We start from the raw sequence: 24029 nt of genomic DNA, 5'->3' as shown, positions 1-24029 counted from the left end.
GGTTTAAGAAAAAATAAATGCTTTTAGAATTTGTGGTTCTAAACAAGTCAAAAAGTAGCCCAGAGTATTTGTGAGGTTATAAAGTTTCTCATTAACGGTAAAATTGTAAGTTTAAGCTAAATTGTTTCTAAATTTAGAAAGGGGTCATTCTTTTCTTAACGGACCAAAAAGTAAATAGGTTCACATAAACTGGAACGGAGGGAGTATTAAATTATTTGACGACTTAAAAAGTGTATTACATTGTTAATATATATGATTTAAAATGATTAAATAAAAGAACTTAGGTCAAAAGCAGCAATTATTTTCCATTTGAACACGGTCGTACTCCACCGGCATTTACCGGTCAACCTCAAACTCCTAGGTGAAAGAAAACCAAATTTTCCCCTATGGGAGTGGGACCAACCTGTTGAGCAAATAAATAAAGTAGCCACAACTCAGCAAAAAGTCTGAAAAAATCCTATACCCAAACCCAGGCATAAAGTGAAGTTTATATTTCTCTCTGCCTTTTGTTGTTTGCAATAAGAAAGAAGCAGAATCTATGCTTTTGATCAAGTCCATGGCGGACAAGGAAAACAAGCTAAAACCAGACACTTCATCAATAGAAATTTCCACATTTTCCGATCAGATTCCGGCGAGTAGTTATTCTTTATTTGATATGCCAACAGAAAAGGGTTCTTCTTTAAGCTTAATGTTTTCTTCTTATCCAATTACTACTTCTTCTATCTTCGATTTGCTTCAACCTCCACCACCACCACCACCGGCACTTCCATCACAAATAGTCAATAAGACTCCGTCGTCTGAGATTGTAAATACTCCAAATTCGTCATCATCAACTGAAGCTGCTGCCAATGATGATCAACTACAGCCCACCACTCAAAGAGTAGATGATGATGATCAACACAAGAATAAGAAACAGTAAGCTTACCTTAATTTTATTTTATATATGGATAAAGACATGAAGTCCTCTTTTTAAATTATATAAATGTTCTTCTATACATTAATTAGTAAATGTTGACTAACAAAATCCAGGAAATATATAGATCTTGATTTGATGGGGGTTTTTTATGCATGATTTGATTCCCGTTGTAGTTATTTCGTCTACTTTTAATTGGAATAAAAAATGATGGAGTTTTGGTGGCTTTAGGTTAAAACCCAAGAAGAAGAAACAAAAGAGGGAAAGAGAGCCGAGATTTGCGTTCATGACAAAGAGCGAAGTTGATCATTTGGATGATGGTTTTAGATGGAGAAAGTACGGCCAAAAAGCAGTAAAAAACAGCCCCTTTCCCAGGTACTGTATATATGTTCACACCTACACGCAAACACAACATACATAATAATAATAATAATAATAATAATAATACTAATGAAAAATAAATGCTCTTGTCGTTTCTTTTATAATCATACTGGATTATATATAAATTAGTATTCTTGCTAAAATTAATTGTTTATTGTGAAGGAGCTACTATCGTTGCACCACCGCAACATGTGGCGTGAAGAAGAGAGTGGAAAGGTCATCTGAAGATACTTCAATAGTAGTTACCACTTATGAAGGTATTCACACTCATCCATGCCCCATTACGCCTCGCAGCAGCATCGGCATTCTGTCTGAAACCACCGCCTACGGTGGCTCAATTGGTGGCGGTGGTGGTGGTTCCTCTTTATTTATCCCACAATTCCATTATCAACAACCGACCTATTTTCAGACACCAACATTACCGATAAACCTTATTAGTACTAGTGATTCCTCCTTATATTCATCCCAAGAGAGAAGGTTCTCGCCTTCTACTTCTTCTTCTTCTTCCTCTTTGGCTAGAGATCATGGGCTTCTGCAGGACATGGTGCCATCCCAAATGAGGAGAGATCCAAAACAAGAGTAGGAAACTTAAAATATGGGCTTTAATTTTTCTTTTTCATTTAATTTGTTATGCTATTTTCTTAACTGAATGATGAGGGTAAGCGGGTTATAATCTTTAGATATCAACCCCCTCCACGATTAATTAATTAATTAATTAGACAACTTTAATTTCTTGATTATATATTGTTATTGTAAAATGACTAGCTTTTAGCTTTTAATTAATTAACCATAGCAATTTCTTTACATTTATGCATGGGGTTATATGTAGCAGGATTCTTTCTACTTAATTTCATGTTTTTGAAGATTCTGGCTCTTAATTAATCTTTGTATATCCTTAATTTCCCTTTCTACTTTCGCTTACTAAATTGCATGCATGTGCATTTTTATTTGTTGTTCACATATATTGTCCAGATGTTTAGGTCATTCTCATTGAGCACTCTGTCTATGAAATCTCAAAGCTAGTTGGATGGGAATATATATAAGCAAGGTAAGAAACCCCAAAATCAACAATGCCACATTTATTTGTTTAATTTAACCACATGTTTATCAGTTTTTCCCTCTCTATATCTCTTTTCCAACTTTTACCTCTCCATGGGAAAAAATAAGAGACTTTCAAACCATAAAAAATTTCTCCATTTCTTGTATATCACGCCAATCAAATTTTGCGATGCTGATTTTATATAATATATATATATATATATATGGCCTTAATTAATGTTCGTACGTATAATCTTAATTAGCTAGGTTGCACCTATAATAACATTTGAGCTAGCTATACCTAGTACTCTTGATCTACAGCATCCCAAATGACAGTATATTGACATCATGCTTCATCATTTGTTTAGCATTCTATAGAGAGGTGACGGTGGCAGCTTGATGAAGAGTAATGTGTGTGTGTGTGTGTATATATATATATATATAGGAGCATGGCGTCAGATTTTGTTGAAGATCTTATTAAAGCATAGAGTTGTATAGAGTAAATAGGGTTATGTACTTACTACTGGAGTTGGACAGCCATGTCCATATATATGACAGTCTTTTTGCTTGAAATGTCCACTTCAATTCAATACTATATGCTACTTCAGGCCAGGCATCATTTCTTCCCTACACTATTGAGATACCAACTTTAATCTCCTCCACCTTCCTCTTCCCCATCCTTCCTTATCATCCAATCCCTTTATTTCTCTTCATTTTATAAATATGTAATTTCAAAATTAATCATTTTAAGTTGCATGTTTCATTTTGAATGAAAACCAAAAGCACGCCAATCTTATATATTCCTCTATTTTTGGTTTGAAATATAAACATTCCAATTAACCAAAAGTTTGAAATAGCTTAACTGTAGTTATAATTGTGCTGGATTCGTCTAATGGGGTGTTTACAACCATAAATTTTAAAAATCTTCTCTTTTTCTTAAACTCTGTATCTAGTTAAATGTGTTCATATAAATTAAAATGAAGAAAAGTTGTAATTAGCTAAAAAGAAGCCATCTATATATTGTCTCGCATCTGTACGTTTAAAGTTATTTTACCTTTTTTGCCCTCATTTTATCTCAAGCAATCCAAGCCTCTCTCTTGAATTCTAAGATGCTAAAGCATGTGCTTATCACTCGATGTACTCTCACCCTTATATTTACCTTAAACTTTTCAAAGTACTCAAGGATATAAATCTAAAATATGTTGTATGCTTGGTAAATTATTTTTGAGAACTAATATAATAGTAGAATTTGGGTGAGTGGGTATGGGAGAGGTCTTTCGATGATAATTTGAATGTTTAGTTTGACAAAATGTTAACATATGTTTGGTTTAAACAAGCGGAATGAATTAAGATATGTAGGCAGTAATGTGTTTGATTTAACTAGATAACTTTTATTTCTAATTTAATCTTAGCTTTTAGGCTTTTACAGGAAAATTTCTTAATGAAACCAGTGTTCTTGCAGCCAAACAAAAGACAATACGAAAACTGAAGAATGCGTGGAAGAAATTAAAGCTGGAGAATTCTACATAAGGAATCAGAATTCAACAAAAATAATTGGGTTTAACTGTAAAGGACATGAATTTTCAAATATTCTCTGCCAGACGCTACATTGAAATATTCATCGTAGCTGGATATTAATGTATTTTTGGTCGTTTTTTATTCTTATATCACGTTAGTGGCATTTTCCTGTATTCTATATATATCTCATTATTTAGCCAGTAATTTTCCTGCTTTGTGATAAGAATGCGTGGAGAAAAAGGGTCACAAATGAAAGTTTACTGAAGCTTCATATATATCCACATTAAAAAAAAATACAACAAATTAGTCAAAAGTAGATCCCTTGAAAATGATTTACGGAAAGAAGATCCCAAAAGTGACGATTTCATGAATTATTTTACGACTAAAGAAGTACTATTACGTATTCATAACATAAAACTCTGTGGCATCCGTGTAAGTTTACATCACTTGAATAAGTGATTATACAAAATTTACAAAATGACTTATTAAACTTTTTAAGCATAACTCATGAATTTTTTTGGGGTTTGGGTGTTCGTCGGTCGGTACGGTATGGTATTAGTCATTTTTCGGTATTCGGTTTCTTAAAATGCTATATCAATAGCATACCTAATTACATTCGGTATGATTTGGCTTTTATCCTTTCGGTTTCGGCTTCGTTTTATTCGGTTCGATAAATTCAATTTATTCGGCTTGAATATTAACTAGTGCATTAGAGCAATACACTGTAATATTCTTAATTAAAGTACTCAATGAAACACATTCTAAGCTCATCTAATTGTTGACAAAATCTTTGTCCAAAACTATCAAGTATGAACTAAGAGGAAAAAAGGTACATAAAAAAATACATTTGATCATTGAAAATATCAAGTCACTTGCTTAAAGTTAATGGTAGAAATTGGAGAATACAACAAGGATTAATCTAATATATGCAACAACGATACAAGTGTAATGGAGTAAGAAACACCCTAAAACCGTTGAAACATTACGTTAAATTGTTTGACAACCTAGAGAGTATGAATTAGAATTTGCATCCTACCTTGTTCCTCCTTTTTCCTAAAGAAGTACATGGGCTTTATTGCCAACCTCAATATGATGCCAAAGAAAAGTATTGTGTAACTTAGTATGTTAACAATAATATCGGTAATGTGTAATTTAGTATATATTTCGGTACCGTATCGGTATTTCGGTATTATTCTTTTATATACCAAATACCATACCTAATACCAAATTATTTTAAAAACTTAAACGAAATGCCATACCAAATACCAAAATACTGAATACTATATACCAAAATTTTCGATTTCGATATGATAATTCGGCTATAGTTCAGATAAACTATGAAGGTACGCACTTATCATAAATGTTGTATTTTAGTAAAGAATATATGTTTTGGACCATAAAATCCCAAATACCTTCTTACAACCCAACAATGTTAGTTTAGCTAAAGAGAAATTTTCATAAAGCACTATCTTTTAGTGGTAATTAGCTATCTATAGATACCATTTGCTATATTACGGCTTGTAGATACGTTTTTTGTTGTTATAAGATGTATTAGATGTATTTAAGCTACTGTATTCATGTTGTATTCATGAATACAGTAGAAAAAATAGGCGTGAATCAGGAAAGTCCAGTTAATCAGTTGTTGGTATTCGACCGTATTCGACTGTATTCGTGGCGGGATTACAGCTGGATAGATTATTGTATTCGACTGTATTCGACTGTATTCACGGCGTGAAACAGGGGATTACACTATTTTTAAACGGAAAGTGAATCAATTAACATAATAGACTCCTAATATAACTCAACAAACTCAATTATAACACACAAAATTTTGTATTTCCAGTTATAAAAAAGATTCTCAACTGAAAAATACCCCAAAAATATAGCAATCTTCAGAAAAATTATATAATACATCTAAATACACAAATTATATTAATTAAAAAAAAATATATGAATACATTCATGGCATATAGGGAGATAGTGAATACAATGAAATACATATAATACAGCGGGATACATTGAAATACAATGAAAAAAAGATAGTGAATACAATGAAATACATGGAATACAGCGAGATACATTGAATTACAATGGAAAAAAAAAAGACAATGAATATAATGAAATACATGAAAATACAGCGTGATACGTTGAAAATACATTGAAATATATTAACAGAAAATCAAGTTGCTCAGCCCCAAACTCCGTCGTCTTTGTTCAAGAACAAACCCTAATTTCCGACGAATCCGCCGTCGAGCAACAACCCTCAACTCTTTCGCCTTTCTCTCTCTCTTTCTCTTCACTGAATATCCCTATAACTCATTAGAACAAATGAAAAGAATGGAAAAACCCTAGCACACAACTAGAAATCAGAGGCGCCGCACGATATAGACATAGAAATCATAGTTGAAAATAGCCTCTAGCCACGAGGGGGGTCAGGAGTCACAGACTTGGGGGTATGTGGATCTACTTTAGCAACCAGACATTCAAACTCCTCGGTCAATTCTTGTTGGGGGTATGTGGATCTACTTTAGCAACCAGACATTCAAACTCCTCGGTCAATTCTTATTCAATTTTTTCACCTTGCTTGATCTGCTGCTGCTGCTGATAAAATACTTTAGACACAACATATTCCCCTTCCCTTTCATCTTCCCCGGTGTTTAGTGGTTATTAGAATTTGATGGGAGAGAGAAAAATAATACAATGCTTATTTTATGGCTTAAAGGTAGGAGGTTACTATAAATAGATATTTGGCTATAAAAAATCAAAAGGTAGCTATGGAATATAATTTTGTGAAAGGGTATTTATTTAAAATGAATAAAATATAAACCTTTGCTATAGGAAGTAACTATAGCTCATGTTATAGCTCAGCACAATGACCTAATTAGGCTTTAGTAGACGAATAGTGGGCTAATCTACTGTTGTAGGCTAAGTATAATAACCCATTGGGCTTTTGTTGTCCAAAGTAAGTAGAAATGGCACTAGGTAGCCACTTTTAGGACCGTTGTTTAAGTCTTAGCAAGCACTTGCAATTATTTAATATTTAGCCACAGCTTAAAAGGCGGGCAAACATTGTTTCTTTTCTTCTCCGCTTCCCCAAACTTTAGGACAATGAAATCCACTTTTTTGCAATTCACAATTTCGGGTGTCCTTGAGTTCCATTTTTCTCGTTCAAAACTTCAACATTGCATCCTTAGTTCAGTTCTAACTTCCAGATTTCGACTTTAGTATCCTACAATTCAACAATAATAACAGACTCAGTGTAATCCCACAAGTGGCACAAGTGGGGCTGGGGAGGGTAGTGTGTACTCAGACCTTACCCCTACCTTTTACCGGGCAAAAAGGCTGTTTTCGAAGACCCTCGGCTCAGAAAGATAAAAGGAGAAGCAACAACAAGCCAACTACTCAGAAAATCAAAGTGAACATACAAGACTAACATTAAGTACTGCAATCAGAAAATCGAAGCGAAAGAGACGACAAATAATAATAGAAATCTAAGAGTAAGAAATTACAAGACTAACACCAGGTAATGCACTACACTACTAGCATGAGCAAAAACAACGTTCGACTACCTATCCCTGTACCTTAATCTTCAACCTCGACACCTTCCTATCCAAGGTCATGTCCTCGGTGAGCTAAAGCATCACCATGTCTCGCCTAATCACCTCTTCCCAATACTTCTTCGGCCTACCTCTCCCTTTCTTAAGGCCCTCCAAGACTAATCTCTCTCACCTCCTCACTTGAGCATCTGTGCATCTCCTCTTCACATGCCCGAAACATCTGAGTCTCGCTTCCCGCATTTTGTCCTCCACAAGGGCCACGACAACCTTGTTCTGAAGTGCTTCATTCCTTATTCTATCTAATCTAGTATGCCCGCACATCCATCTTAACATCCTTATTTCTGCCACCTTCATCTTCTGGACATGAGAGTTCCTGACCAGCCAACACGCAGTCCCATATAACATAGTCGGCCTGACACTTCTCATAGAACTTACCTTTAAGTTTTGGTGGCACATTCTTATCACAAAACACCGGAAGTGAGCCTCCATTTCATCCACCCTTCCCCAATACGATGTTTGATATCCTCGTCAATTTTCTCATTCCTTTGAATAACTGACCCAAGGTACTTGAAACTTTCTCTCCTAGGGATGACTTGTGAATCGAGCCCCGCATCTTCATCCACTTCGTGAGTCGTACCACTGAACTTGCACTCCAAGTATTTTATTTTGGTCCTGCTCAACTTGAAATCTTTAGACTCTGGGGTATGCCTCCAAACCTCTAACCCGCGTTAACATCTCCTCGCGTCTTGTCGATCAGTACAATGTCCTTAATTTCAAACTATATAGTTCAAACTTTGTATACGGGTAAAACCAAGCCCATTGAATATCTTGGTTTTCCGGTAAGACAAACGGAGCATGAACATGATCGTAAGGAATCGGAGTCTGGACGAGGAGCCTCTCGGATCGGGGTTCGGGCAAGACTCCTGCCCTCGGAGACATCGGAACCACATCCGCCGTGTCCGGTTCGGTCTTCGAGACTTCGGCGAACATTATCAAAAGACTGCACACGACTAACAAAGGGTCGTGATATCCGTGCCCAACCAGATATCCTGGCATAAATCTAGGCCCGTATCAGCAGAAAATCAGCGATAGCGAGACGGAAAATTTTTACCTTTCTTAGAATTGTACTTAGGGTAAAATTTTCCTACTATATAAAGGGTAAAACTTATAATTCATAGGGGGCTTGTAACATGCGTATCAAGGCAATAAACTCATATTCTCTCTGTCATTCAAAGTTCTTATTTTTTTTCATTAGTTCTTCATTAGTGTGAGCTCGGGATCGAAGGCAGGCACTTCGTTGAGCCGTTACTGAGTCCGGGATCACTCTCATTATTGGTTTGGAAATTCATTACGTCTTTTAACTGTTTAATCTAACGCCATTAATCATTTATATTGAATTAATCTACATATCCTTAAAACCACATATAAATTCAATTGTTATTGTTGTTATGGTAAACAGTTTGGCGCTCACCGTGGAGCTAAGGGTAATTGTGGCAATTTGATAAAAAATTCTATAATGCACTCTGCTTTACTCTTGTTCTTTGAGATTTTACTTTCAGGTAAATTTAAGAATGTCAAACTCTCAATCTACTCACTTGAAAGTTTATGCTGAGTCTTGCCACCATGGCAAGAACAATAATATAGTTCCCAGCAACGAGGTCCCTCTGCTAACCCCAACGGAGTCCCGGTCGTAGACCCAATCGATGCCAACTCCCATGTGGCCATCGGTGCTAACTTGCGCACTGACCCAGAAAATAGCTTTCGTGGAGGGACCGGGTCGGTAGCCAGGGATACGCACGATGGTGAAGGCGATGGGATCAATTTGCAGGTGATCTTCGAAATATTACAAGCTCAACAGGTGGTAATAGCCCTGTTACAGAACCAAAGCCACGTTACCTGGAGAGTTGAGCCCGAACCATCCCGGGAGAACACCTAAAGAAATGAACGAACCTCATAAAGGACGGGTGAAGCTGAAGCCAGAGCTGGCCCCAAAATAATAAAGATGCTTGAGGAATTTACAAAGCGGGTGGAATCGGGGGAAAAGTAGATCGAAGCCAATGATAAAAAAGTGGAGACCTATAACTCCAGGGTTGATCAAATCATTGGAGCACTACCGATACTGAAGGGGCTGGATTCCAAGAAATTTGTCCAAAAGCCTTTCCCTCCGAGCGCAGCTCCGAAACCAATCCCAAAGAAGTTCCGTATGCCCGAAATTTTGAAGTAAATGGAACAACTGATCCAAATGAACATGTGACCTCCTACACGTGTGACATCAAAGGGAACGATTTTGAAGATGAAGAAATTGAATCTGTTATGGCGAAAAAGTTCGAAGAAACCTTGTGGAAATGAGCTATGATATGGTATCACAACTTACCCCCTAATTCTATTGATTCGTTTTCTATGCTTGAAGATGCCTTTGTAAGGGCGCACGTCGGGGCCATCAAGGTCGAGACCAGGAAGTCAGGCCTTTTCAAAGTAAAGCCAGGAGATAGCGAGATGCTCAAAGAATTCATGTCGAGGTTTCAAATGGAACGGATAGATCTGCTTCCGGTCACGGACGATTGGGCCGGTCAGGCATTCACCCAAAGACTTAACCCCCAAGATCACTGGCTTATCAATAGTTAAAACAAAATTTGATAGAATACCCGGCGGTAACTTGGGACGACGTCCATAACAAGTACCAATCAAAAATCAGAGTCGAAGATGATTAGCTTGGGGCCCCTTCCGGATCCGTGTATCCCGTCAGAACTAGTGACGGATCAAAAAAAGTCATCGATCGTGAACCAAGATCGAACAGAGATCGGTATCAACCATATAACGGAGATCGAAGGGGTAATGGTTCGGACGCAACCCTGCGATGAGTGAAAAAAGGAATGATCGAGGCCACAATAGTCGGGGACTCATGAGTAAGAACGGTTTCGACAGGCCACTCAGGGCCAGAGGGTACCGATATTATCGGAATACAACTTCAGTGTTGATGCTTCCGACATCGTATCCACCATCGGACGCATCAAATATAGCAAATGGCCTCGACTATTGCAGTCTGATCCTGCCCAAAGGGACCCCAACCTAATGTGTAAGTATCATGGCACTCACGGCCACAGAACCGAAGACAGCCGATAATTAATGGAAGAAATAGCCTGATTATTCAATAACGGACACCTCCGAGAATGTTTGAGTGATCGAGCCAAAAATCACTTCAGGAATAGGGACTCCAACAAGCAGACCGAACAAGAGGAACCCCAGCACGTCATTAACACGATCATTTGTGGAGTCGACATTCCCCAGGGGTCGATGCTAAAGTGAACTAAGGTGTCCATTACAAGGGAAAACGGACTCGAGATTATATACCGGAGGGGACCGTATCTTTCAACGACGGGAATGCCGAAGGCATCGTACAACCACATAATGATGCACTGGTAATATCTGTACTCATAAATAAATCTTGAATTAAGCGTGTATTAATTGATCCAGGTAGCTCGGCCAATATCATCAGACCGAGGGTCGTGGAACAGTTGAGTCTACAAGACCAAATAGTGCCTGTAGTCCGAGTTTTAAATAGATTCAACATGGCGTGCGAAACTACTAAATGGGAGATAACCCTGCTGGTAAACACTGTCGAGACCATTCAGGAAAAAAAGTTCTATGTGATTGAAGGAGATATTAGATATAATGCTCTATTCGGAAGGGCATGGATTCATAACATGAGGGAATAACCCTCAACACTGCACCAGGCATTAAAATTCCCCACCCCGGGAGGGATCAAGACAGTTTATGGAGAATTCCAGCCACGAAAGAAATGTTCGCGGTCGATGAGGTGACCCCGATGTCCGCACTCTCGACATCAAAGAACCCGGAGTTAGGAAGGAAGAAACTAAATAGCAATCACCGACATCGGCCCCCACCGAACCGAAGAAGCAGGAGACAAGCGAGGATGATGATTATGGAGTTCCTATGTCGTTCATAGCACCTGATAATTCTGATGCCACCAAGTCAAAGGTCGAGGAGCTGGAACAAGTCGTGTTGATCAAACACTTGCCCAATCGGAAGGTATACTTGGGCACCGGGTTGACTCCCAAGCTCAGGAAAAAAACTCATTAAATTGCTTATAGCTAACGTGGATTGTTTTGCTTGTTCCCATTTAGATACGATAGGGATCCAACCAGAAGTAACCACTCATAAGCTAATCTTTGACCCGAAGTTCCACCCGGTTAAACAGAAAAAGAGGCCTCAGTCCGAAGTTAAGCATGCATTCATCAAAGACGATGTATCCATACTCCTTAAAATAGGTTCCATTCGGGAAGTTAAGTAGCCGGATTGGTTGGCTAACGTAGTAGTAGTACCTAAATAGGGAAATAAGTTAAGAATGTGTATAAATTACAAAGACTTGAACAAGGCGTGCCCCAAGGATTCTTTTCCTTTGCTTAACATCGATCGCATGATCGATGCAATGGCCAGGCATGAGATACTTAGTTTTCTCGATGCCTATTCCGGGTACAACCAAATTCAGATGGACCCGGTCGATCAAGAAAAAAGTTCCTTTATCACTAGATTCGGCACATATTGTTATGACGTAATGTCGTTCGGACTAAAAAACACAGGTGCCACTTATCAACGCATAGTAAACTGGATGTTCAAAGAACAAATAGGAAAATCAATGGAGGTTTACATTGACGACGTGTTAGTTAAGTCCCTACAAGCAGAGGACCATTTGAAACATTTGTATGAAACCATAACATACTGAAGAAATACAATATGAAGCTGAACCTGGAGAAATGCGTGTTCGGTGTCGAATTCGGAAAGTTCCTTGGATTCATGGTGTCCAACCGAGGGATCGAGATCAATCCCGACAAAATCAAATCTATAGAGGATATCACCATGGTGGATAATTTCAAGGCCGTTAACAGGTTAATCGGGTGCATAACCACCTTAGGCTGATTCATATCGAGGTCCTCCGACAAGAATCACCGGTTCTTCTCGTTATTGAAGAAGAAGAAGAATAACTTTTCATGGACCCTAGAGTGCCAGCAGGCTTTGGATGGTACCTTTCGAGTCCACCCTTGCTCCATACTCTGAAGAGTGTACTTGTACTTAGCGGTATCCAAGATAGCGGTAAGCAGAGTCTTAGTTTAGTAAAAGGAAGGTACGCAATTTCCCATCTATTATGTTAGTAGAACTCTAGCCGAGGCCGAAACGAGGTACCCTCACCTAGAAAAATTGGCGCTTGCTTTGTTAAGCGCCTCCAGAAAGTTGAAGCCATACTTTCAATGACATCCCATATGCGTTTTAACTTCTTACCCGTTAAGGAACATAATGCACAAACTCGAGCTCTCGGGCCGATTGGCCAAATGGGCCGTAGAAATTAGCGAGTACAATATCGAATATTGCCCCAGGACCGCCATCAAATCTCAAATTTTGGCAGACTTCATAGCTGACTTCATGCCGACCTTAATATCCGAAGTCGAAAAGGAATAGTTGATAACCTCGGGGACTTCCTCGGGAATCTGGACCCTCTTTACGGATAGTGCCTCGAACACAAAGGGGTCCGACTCAGCATCATACTGGAGTCGCCTACGAGTAACGTAGTTAGGCATACCATTAGAACTGTAAAATTTACTAACAATGAGGTCGAGTATAAGGCCATGATTGCAGGTCTCGAACTGGCTAAAAACCTGGGGCCGAGGGGTCAAAGCTAAGTGCGACTCCCTCCTTGTGGTAAATCAAGTCAATGGGACATTCGAAGTAAAAGAAGAATGAATGCGGAGTTACTTGGACAATTACAGGTAGCGCACATCGATTCAAGGAATAGACCCTGCAAGACATACCCTAGGATCAAAATAGCGAAGCTGATGCTTTGGCTAACTTGGGGTTATCGGTTGATGACGATGAACTCAGCTCAGGAACGGTTGTTCAACTCATGAAATAAGTAGTGGAGGAAGGCCATGCTGAAATAAACTCAACAAGTTTGACCTGGGACTGGAGAAATAAGTATATAGATTACTTTAAGACCGGGAAGTTGCCATCGGATCCTAAAGAATCAGGGGCTTTGCGCACGAAGGCAGCCAGGTTTAGCTTGTCAGAGGGAACTTTGTACAGAAAAATATTCGATGGCCCACTCGCCTTATGCTTGTGGCGGGGAGACACCGATTACGTTTTGAGAGAAGTTCACGAGGGCACCTATGGAAACCATTCGGGGGCAGAGTCTTTGGTTCAGAAAATAATCAGGGCCGGCTATTACTAGACCGACATGGAGAAAGATGCAAGAGATTTTGTACGAAGATGTGACGGCTGTCAGAGACATACACCGATGATCCATCAGCCCAGAGAGCTACCCTCGGTCTGGTCACCTTGGCTATTCATGAAATAGGGAATGGACATTGCCGATCCCCTGCCATGGGCACCCGGTAAGGCTCAATTTATACTATTTATGACTGACTATTTTTCTAAATGGGTTGAAGCTCAGGCATTCGAGAAAGTTTGAGAACAAGAAGTTATCGATTTTATTTGGCACCACATAATAAGTCGGTTCGGGATACCGACCGAGATCATGTGTGATATCGGGAAGCAATTCATCTGTAGCAAGGTAAGTAAATTTTTCAAGGACCATAAGATCAGAAGGATCTTGTCAACACCCTATCACCCTTGTGGGAACGTACAGGTAGAGTTTACAAACAAGACCATACTCCAAAACCTTAAGAAAATATTGACCGATGCCAAAGGGAAATGGAAGGAAATTTTTCCCCAAGTCTTGTGGGCGTACCGTACGACCTCATACCGTGGAAACTCTATTTTCATTGGTCTACGGTGCTAAAATACTAATACCGATCAAGGTGGGAATCGAGTCTCAGGTTCCGATATGCGACCGAAGAATCAAATGGTGAGGCCATGAGCACGAGCCTGGCAATATTGGATGAGAGGCTTGGCTGCCCAAAAACAGCGAATAGAAAGATATTACAACCAAAAAGAAACCTCTGACACTTCAATATCGCGGACTTGGTGTTTAGGAAAGTAACACTGAACACTCGGGACCCGAATTAAGGGAAGCTGGGACCGAATTGGGAAGGTCTATATCGAGTCGTCGGGATTACCAGTAAAGGATCGTACAAACTTGAAGTGGGGAATGGTGCACAGCTACCCTACAACTGGAACGTAACCCACCTAAAATGGTATTACTGCTAAGGCAATAACCAAAGGAAAATGTAGCTGTTAGGTCTGAAAGCACGCGTTACATTCTTTTTTCCTTGAACTGATTTTGTCCCAAATGGGTTTTCCAGCAAGGTTTTTAACGAGGAAACAGTGGATCGTGCTAACTTAGAGTCGAAGACTGGTTTTGAATCAGAGTCGATGGTCGCATCAATAATATCCGATCCCTCTCGAAGATCTACCTCGAATATTGGGGGCCATCACCCTTGGGTCAAGATTTTTAGCAAGGGAGGAAACTTTTTGCTTGAATAGCCTCGGCTTGGTGGTTAGGATTTATTGTAAGGGCCAAACGGTCAAATGAACTGTGCCGACGTAGACTACCTCAGCCATGATACGAGCTTTTACACGCTTACAATCTTGTATGTTACGCACAGAAATGAAAGAAAGTTTCTACCTTGCTAATGCACATTTTCGCTCCTTAAAAGAGCCTAAGGGCCATTCCTACCCAAAGACTATCGAGCCCAAGGGCCACCCCTATCCGATCCCAAAGGGCTACTCCCACTCGGGGACTGTCATCCAAGACAATTCGGACGACTCAGCTTATCGAAACCCGGAGGCACAAAGCCTATTAGGGAAGTGCCTAAACTTAAAAGGCTACGGCCGCCCTAAAAACGGTTCGGAGACGTCTGAAGACCATTATCGAAACATAAGGCCTTCAAATAAAATTCAAAACCTGCCAAATAGTTACCCTGGGCAAAAGCATCGTCTAAGAATACTTAAGCAATTTTGGAAAATTCCCAGCCATTTCAAGTCACTTCGAGTTTTCAAAACCTTAAAAAACAAATGACTTGTTGCTACATTATATCCTATGCTAAGGCATTAGAAATGTTTGCAAGGTTAGAAGTCACAGAAAGATGCTAAAACAGTTGAATTTGCCGAAAAGGGAAAATTATATATATTCCGGAATATCTTTACAAGTGCCCAACAAAAACGGCCTCAACAAAATATATGTAAAGGATACAATAAACAAAAACAAAAACAAAAATAAACCTAAGGCATCTACGCCTGATCTCCACCGGAACCCGACTCGTCACCAAAATCGTCAAGGCCTTCGGATTCTTCAGAGCTCTCGAAGCCCTCTTCACCTTCGGGTTCAACTAGCTTCTTGGCCTCGACCTCAAGTCTTTTTGCCTACTCGATATCAGTAGATAGGTCAAAGCCTCAGGCATGGATCTCTTCAAGGGTCTCCCTTCGGGATAGCTGCCTCACATATTCAACAGTGGTCTTCAGGAGGGCCTCGGATGCTTCGACATCGGCCCCATATTGGGCCACCATCTTATCAGCATCGGCATAGGTTGTGCGAAGCTGAGCCTTTATAGCTTCACATTCACTTCTGAGGGCATCCCGCTCTGCCACAGTCGAGTTCAATTGTGCTCGAAGTTCATGGTTCAGCTGGGACCTCTTATCGGCTTTCTCTTTCGCCACCCGAAGTTGAACCTCTACTGATGCAAGCTGTGCCTGGGCGGTTTCCTTCTCCGACGCCAACCGGTCCATTTTTCTCTTCCACTTATTGGCCATGGCTTGACCTCATTCATTTTAGCTCAGAATTGGTCGATCCGCTCGATCTTCTGCTGAACCTGTGAAGTTTGGTCACTAGTCCCCATGGGTAAGTCCTCATTTATAACTTCAAAAACCTTTACCTATTCGACCAAATCGGCATGTTCCTGCCTCAGGGTCAAAGCCTCCTTCTTAGCCCTGTCCAGGCCAGCCTGAAGATCGTAGATGGCCCCTTCGTGCTGCTCACTAAGAAGCTTGTACATATCCATTTTCTGGACAAGCTCCTTAACCTCGAGCTCGAGCTAGTTGACCTCGGCCCGATACCAAAAGAAGCTCTTGTGATGAAGTACAGAGGCCTACAAAAGGTTAAAAAAACATGAGAAGTATAAAAACCTAAGTATAAGTTCGACGGGTCATAATGATGCCTTGCCCGATTCAGCGCTTGTTGTGCCTCATTGAAAAGACATGGCACGTCCACCTCATTCATCTTCGCCTGGTCCTACTCGGTCACTAGGCATCGGAGGTAGCTCGCCACTCCTACGAGAGCAGAAAGAACCTGGGCATCTTTCGAGGCAGTGATGATTATCGACCTCTTGCGGCCCGGATCCATACTGGGGGCGGGAAACTGGTCGATTAACTTTGGGCTCAAATTCAGCCCGCCGACTTCTGACAACGGATCCTTTCACGGCACTTCCAGGTCGTCTAAACCGGAAAAATCTTCCAAAACGGCCGAGTCCATGCCGTCCAAAAAAGAACGAAGGGGATCATTCGCACCATGAGCCCATTCATTAGACCGCTCCTTCACCGCTCGGGGCTCCTTGAGCATGGACTCAGCGTATGAAGGTGTCCCTAAAATCTCTATTATGCCAGGAGGAGCAGAGCCGGCATCCGGAGGGGTCTCATCCCTCTTCTCCACATTAGTCTCCCAAACCTGAGGGAGATCGGCCTCCAGTATCTCCCCCTTAGCTGCTGCCTGCTCTTCGGGGGAGGTTGGCCCATGGGCCACAATAATATCATCTTCTCAGGCTCATCCCTGAGGCGAAGAAGTGAATCCGAGTCTGGTGCTCAGGAACCGGAGCCTCTCTTTGGCCTACAAGCCAATCTCTTTTTTGTTTTCACCGCGGAGCTCGGGGAGTCCGAAGACTTCCTTCTCTTCTTCTACTTTTCCCCTGCTACAGCCCCAAGCTGCCCCAAAGCGGAGGGATCAACGGACGAGGGCATGTGCTCATTTCCTTCTAAAGGCCTAAGTTCAGTGGTCTTAGGCAAGCCTACAAAAAGAAAAGAGAGGAAATGAGAATATAATGCAAAAAAGGGAGCCTAATGTTACTTATTCGGGAGGGAGACCTTACCATGAGAACGGGCTTCCCATCGGCCCTTTAAGAGATCACGCCATGTGCGCTCCTCTACAAATAAATGCCCTCGATCCACTCCTTGAACCAAGGGATGGCATTTGGGACTCGAGCAATAGCACCACCATAAGTACTAGTAAGAAAAAAGGAGATAAACACAAAGTTAGCGTTTAAAGGAAAGATGTACTTACGAGATGCATACCACTTCTCGGGGAATGGAATGAACTCGGGGGTATCAAGTCTTTGGTCCTCACCCGACGAAGCGTCCCTGCCAGCCCCGGTCCCTGTCTTCATCGATACTCGAAAATGGGGCTTTGCTGGCCAAGCGTGTAAGCTTTATTAGTCCCTCTCGGAAGATTCAGGGACTGTATAGGTGAAGCAAGTGATCGATGGTGAACCGATAAGATTCAGTCTTGTTCATTAAGTAACGAAGAAGGATCATGATCCTCCATAGTGACAGATGGATCTGACCGAAAACTCCAAGATAACCGGGTCTACTGGGCCCAGTGTGAAGGGATAAGTGTAAACACTTAGATACTCCTCCACATGGGTAGTAATGGTGTCCTCAGGCCTGGGGACTACTACGTCCTCACCTTCCCGCCAATTGCAGTCCTCTCGGACCATGGAAAGGACGTCTTCGATAATGGAGCATATATACCTTGATTCTCCTTCACCCCGGCCTTGCACCGACGAGGGCCTTTCAACCTTAAAGTCATTTGCAACTGAGCAACCCCTGGTATTTTTAAGGGAGGCTCAGGAGCTGGTTCATTGGTAGCCGCTCCAGGAGAAGACGTCTCGAGGACGACTATATTGGGAGTGATCGCCTCGATTCTAGCGGTCTGTTGGAAGAAGAAGAAGCAATTTGTTGAGGAGCAAATTTGGATGTTTTAGCCATTGTTATCCGAAAAAGCTTGAAACGTCTAAGAAAAGGTTTTGAAAAAATGAAAAGTCAAGTGTACTGATTTAGGTAAAGACATGGTAAGAACCTGGGAATTACTGAGAAATCCTGAAAAACGGAGGTGAAGATATGAAAGTATGAAGAAGGATAGTAATAGCTTTGAGACTCGAAGCTTTATAGGGATTTCGTGACGCTTCGCATTCAAAGATAACCTGCTGATGGCTGACACATATTCGAAGTCAGAACGACGCGACTGACGGGACGTTTCTGCTCCTTTGTAGTTTTTGTTACGGCGTGTTAAAGAAGGAATTGAAAAGCATCTGTCGTCTCTCATCATTTTGGTTAAACCTCCACTATAAGAAACGAGGGGACTATCTGTATACGGTAAAATCAATCCCGTTGAACATCTTGGTTTCCCGGTAAGACAAACAGAGCATGAACATGATCGTAAGGAATCGGAGTCTGGGTGAGGAGCCTCTTGTATCGGGGTTTGAGCAAGACTCCTGCCCTCGGAGACATCGGAACCACATACTCTGGGTCCGGTTCGGGCTTCGAGACTTCGAAGAACATTATCAAACGGCTGCACACGACTAACAAAGGGTCATGATATCCGTACCCAACCAGATATCCCGGCGTAAATCTCGACCCGTATCGACAGAAAATCAGTGATTAGCGAAACGGAAGATTTTTACCTTTCTTAGAATTGTACTCAGGGTAAAATTCTCCTACTATATAAAAGGAAAAACTTATTATTCCTAGGGGGGATTATAACATGCATATCAAGGTAATATACTCCTATTCTATCTGTCATTCAAAGTTCTTATTTTTGTTCATCAGTTCTTTATTAGTGTGAGCTCGGGGTCGCAGGCAGACACTTCGTTAAGCCGTTACTGAGTCTGGGATCACTCTCATTATTGGTTTGGCAATTCATTAAGTCTTTTATCTGTTTAATCTAACGACATTAATCATTTGTATTGAAAAATTCACATATCCTTAAAACCACATATAAATTCAATTGTTATCCATTTTTTTAGGGTAAACAAACTTCAATCCGTACTCCTGTGAGAATAATGTGACTAAGCTTATACTATTTGAGAGCCATGCTCGATTGCGATACTAAAATCCTCATTGACGTGGATATTAAGAAAAAGAAAATAGGCAAGTGTGCCGAAGAAGCGAGAAGGAGAAGAAGAGTGGAGATGCCCTTTCTAAATGATAGCTATATTCTTAAATAGTTTGCAAACTCTGATAAAAACTTAAACAGCAGCCCAAAAATTTGTCTGCTGGTGCACTTGGCCCCCAAAGTAATGTATCGGGGTTTAGCCCAAAGTTTGAACAATGAGAAATACAACCATATCGTTGTTCAACAATTTTTTATTCACCCAATTTGTTTTTCGTGCTTGTAGAAGCTTAAAGTGTCTGCCTTGGGTTACACACTAAATTTTGTTACAATCTTTTGGTTTTTTATGTTCCGTTTGAATTCTTGTTTAACTTTTTTAAGCAAAAAGATTAAAACCCTTGATTTATGTACAAAATGAAATGTATGCTTGCTAACCTACAAAGCTATAGGACACTGCATTTTTTATGATTAAATATCACTTAAAGACTGAAAGCTTCTACGACGTGACCTTTTTGCCAATTTTTCGGATAATTTGAGGAGTGGAGATAACTAGCTTTTAGATAAACTATTCATGTTTTTCAATTCATAAAGAATTATATAAGTTTCCATGAGATCCAACAAGCATAGAAATATCATGAATTTTTTTTAAAATAAGGGGTAGATCACAATTTAATGTAAAATAAGGGGTAAATCACACATGTCAATCTAGAATATTAGACTATCTACACTCAAATGTGGGGCCTAGCGGTCACCGGTGAAAACCTTGAAGACCGGAGTTCAAATCCAAGCAAAGACAAACAACGCGAAGGTGATTTCTTCTAACTGGAAAATAATAGCTCGAGATTTTTGTTGCTTGTGAATCTGCGAATTTTCTAACATGTTACGTATAATAATATATGACCCGAATAACTGGAAGATTTCAAATAAGAGAAGTTCCAATCTTAGAGAGAAATACCTTGATAATGCATATACATAGACATTCCTCAAAATTATTTTTTGATAAAAAAAATTTAAAAAACTAATAAGCAGTGTTGTGAAGAGTGTGAAGCGAGAAAAAGCGACGACCCCCATTTCGCTTAAAGCGAGAAACGAGAAGCGAAGCGCTCGCTTTTTTGAAGTGAAGAGGAATTTTTAAAAAAAAAAGTTAAAATAAATATTGCATAAACAACACATGTAATTGTAAGCAAATGTTCAATACTTCAATGTAAAAAGTAAATAGTAGCATCAATTAAAACACAAAATGAGCATCCTATTCTTCTACAAGATTGTCAAATTCTTGTATTCCACTATCATTATTATATTGCTCGTCATCTTCTTCAACTTCTTCTTCTTCATCAACTCGGGATAACTAAGAAAGACAATAAGAACGAATAATAAGAAATACTGGCAGTAAACTGGGCAATTTTTTCTTTCACTGTTAAAAATTGGCATCAATTCTGAAAAAGAACCGAAGGTAAAAAAAATTCCGCCAGCATTTCGCTGTTTTTTGGACGTTTAAACAGTGAAAGAAGAAGAAGAAGAAGAAGAAGGAGAAAAATCAGAACATACCTGTTGTTTGAACTTGAAGTTGAAGAAGTTGATGCTTTTAGTCGATGAAGAAGGAGAAGTTCACCGGTGTCTTTAAAACCCTAGTCGCATTGCATTTGTTCGTTTAATGAAAGACCAGACCTCGTTTTTAATAAAAATAAGGTTGGGTCTGTTTTAAAACACAGAAGCGGTCGCATCTTCGCATCGCATCGCTTTCCCGCTTCTCGCTTTTTAGTGGGAAGCGGTCGCTTTTCTACACCTGAGTCACTTCAGCAGGGTGAAGCATGCAGCTTCTCGCTTCAAGCGAGGAAGCGGGCGTGATAATAGGTGAATTAGACTACAATTAGACCCTAAAGAACCATATTTTTGTATAGCTTTGTTGTAAAAAGTGATAACCAAATGCTCTGATTAGTGCTTTTCATGCTTTGCAGGTTATATCCAAAGAAATAAGTCGATGGAGCAAGTTTGGGATCAGTTACGGAGAAAAGGAGGCCAATCAAACAATGCCCAAGAAATGCACCATGTGAAAAGTCAAAGGAAGGCAGAAGTTGGCCTGTCGCGGTCAGACCGTAACCGCGGCAAGACCGCGGCAGAGTAGAGATGAAGATTCAGAGACCCCTTTTGGCCGCGGTCCCGGCGTAACCGCGATGGGACCGCGGCAGAACGCGAACTAGCCAGGGGCAGGATTGTCAAGCCGGGAAAAATTGGTGTAAAACCCTTATAAAAAGTAGGGTTTCAGCCTCATTAGGTCAGATTTTGTTTAGAGAGTTCTTGGGAAAGAAACACAAGTGTGAGAGATCACCCAAAACATCATAGTTCTTTATTCTCTTCTGTTTCTTGCAATTTTACATGATAAATATTTTCGTAGATTATCTTCAAGTTTTTATGAGTAGCTAAATACTTTAGTCTAAGGTTTTGATGGAACCTATTGAAGGATGAACTTCTTGATTATGTTCATATAGTTGCCGGTTAATCTTTATTTGTTCAATTACGTATTTATTGTAGTTAATTGACAGGATCCTCAATTAGCTGTGCCTATTTAGTGTACATAACTCGGGAGAGAGTGCATATTTAGGTAATTGTTGAACAACACCACTCCCAAAGTATAAGAGGGATCTATAATTGCGGGTTTAAAGGCGGGATTAGGGATAACGAAGCCTTGGGTGTGATCTAAAGTGAGCTGTAATAATCAAAGCCAGCTAGCGTAGCTCGGGAGAGTGCGTCTAGTGAATTATCACAATTACTCGGGAGAGATTTACGGTAAAAAAAATGCTCATGATTGATAGAGATATTTTGGTGAATCTATATGAAACATAACCGGAAGGGATTCCATTAATAGGGGAAATCACTACCTTAGAATCTTCTCATTATTGTTTACAACCCAAGAATATTTAGTTTACAGCTGTTAGTTATTTACTTTCAATCTTAGTTAGTAGAAATACCATCCAATATTGTTTACAAAGTTTGCGAAAGTGATTATAAAGGATTTAGTGATTCCAACAAAGGTAATTGATAGGTTAATTCTCTGTGGGATTCGGCTCCGGACTTGTAAACCGGATTATATTTGCAACGACCGCATTGTCCTTTTTAGAAGGCATAGTTGGGCGTGATCAAATTTTGGCGCCGTTGCCGGGGAATTAACGGTGTTATCAATTACAATTGAAAGAAGATCAAAAATTCTTAGAGTAGTCAGTTTTCTCTACACCCAATTTTACATTGAAATTTTAACGTTTGTTGACTTGGTTGCACAGGTGCACGCCTAGAAACTCATTGAGATCTGGTGAAGTATTAGAAGCATTATCAGATCCCGAAAAAATTTTCAGGGCTTTGAATCAGGCCAACCGACAAAACAAACAACAACCAACAACTGCACAATTTGAAACAAACATGGGAGATAACCAGGAAAACCCAGCAGCACCAATAGTGCCAGCGCCAGAGGCTGCTCTCTATGACTGGGCACAACCCACAGCTGAGAATCTATCCACAGCGATAGTAGTCCCGCAGATACAGGCTGAGTCATTCCAAATCAGGAATAACATGTTTCACTTGTTGCAGAATAAGGGACTATTTTCGGGGTCACAAGTTGAAGATCCTCAGCAGCACTTAAAGAATTTCCTGTCTATCTGCAAAACCCAAAGGCAACCCAATGTAACTCCGGAAGCAATCAAACTATTATTGTTTCCATTCTCAGTGACAGGAGCTGCCCAGACTTGGCTGAATTCACTCCCCATAAATTCTATAGCAACGTGGGATGAGCTGGTCAAGCAATTTCACAACAAGTTCCATCCCCCCAACAAAACTGCTCAACAAATTGATGAGATTTTGAGCTTTAAACAGAGACCGATGGAGACTTTGCATGAAACATGGGAGCGTTTTAAAGGGATGCTGGTCATATGTCCACACCATGGTGTTCCAGATCTAATGTTGGGGCAGCGGTTCTACATGGGATTGTCAGATAGCGTAAAGAACATTGTTGATGCTTCAGCTGGTGGGGCATTCTTGAGCAAAACATGGAGAGAGGGCCAGAGTCTGCTTGAATAGATGGCACAGAATTCGGGCTGGGTAACCAGAGGTGCACCCATCACTCCAGTGGTGCATTCAGTGCCTTTAGATCCATCCAATTCTATGGCTGAAAACATGGCCACCTTATTGACACAGATGAGCATACTCACCAAAAAGGTGGAAGAGTCAGGGTAGAAACAGCAGGTACATATAGTTGATACTACTAATGGGGGCTTGTGCGCATCTTGCATTAGTCAGCCAGTTGGTAATCAGTGGAATGCAGAACACGATCATCATCACTACCCTGAAGACATGAACTATGTGTCTAATTATGGCGGCCAGAGACAGGGTGGTCAGAATTGGGGTCAACAAAATCAGTAGTACAGGCCAGCACAGCCACAGTTCAACACCGGGAACATGGGAGGTATGAGACCCCCCAACAATATGGCACCTTACCCACGACCACAAGGATACAATAATTAGAATCAGCAGCAGGGGTATCACCACTCAGCAGCAGCATCGGTAG

The 24029-nt window shown here is 40.4% G+C and overlaps 1 protein-coding gene across 5 annotated transcripts; it reads left to right on the top strand.

Annotated features, from left to right (window-relative positions):
- Window positions 1-427: 427 nt before the first annotated feature.
- Window positions 428-4023, top strand: LOC109240420 (probable WRKY transcription factor 48). Of its 5 annotated transcripts, none has more exons than XR_002070063.1 (5): window positions 428-915; window positions 1145-1288; window positions 1457-1873; window positions 2267-2342; window positions 3795-4023. XR_002070063.1 is itself a non-coding variant. In XM_019407066.1 (4 exons), the coding sequence occupies exons 1-4, from the start codon at window positions 539-541 to the stop codon at window positions 2272-2274; spliced, it is 624 nt and encodes a 207-aa protein (XP_019262611.1). In that variant the 5' UTR covers window positions 428-538; the 3' UTR covers window positions 2275-4023. The 5 variants fall into 5 exon arrangements, 2 of the variants coding, with proteins under 2 accessions (XP_019262611.1, XP_019262610.1); XR_002070064.1 differs by having other exon boundaries at window positions 3762-4023; XR_002070065.1 differs by having other exon boundaries at window positions 1457-1551; window positions 3795-3810.
- Window positions 4024-24029: the final 20006 nt, after the last annotated feature.

This window comes from Nicotiana attenuata, unplaced genomic scaffold (genome assembly GCF_001879085.1).
Source record: "Nicotiana attenuata strain UT unplaced genomic scaffold, NIATTr2, whole genome shotgun sequence".
Classification (NCBI taxonomy): domain Eukaryota; kingdom Viridiplantae; phylum Streptophyta; class Magnoliopsida; order Solanales; family Solanaceae; genus Nicotiana; species Nicotiana attenuata.
The sequence above is the reverse complement of the archived record's forward strand: the minus strand, read 5'-3'. Positions and strand labels throughout refer to the sequence as shown.

Excerpts from the sequence above, each read along its gene's own strand:
- LOC109240420 (XM_019407065.1), top strand. The coding sequence starts at position 539 with ATGCTTTTGATCAAGTCCATGGCGGACAAGGAAAACAAGCTAAAACCA. Across the intron at positions 916-1,144 it reads CAACACAAGAATAAGAAACA|GTTAAAACCCAAGAAGAAGA; the intron begins GTAAGCTTACCT and ends TGGTGGCTTTAG. Across the intron at positions 1,874-2,266 it reads AGGAGAGATCCAAAACAAGA|ATGTTTAGGTCATTCTCATT; the intron begins GTAGGAAACTTA and ends TATATTGTCCAG.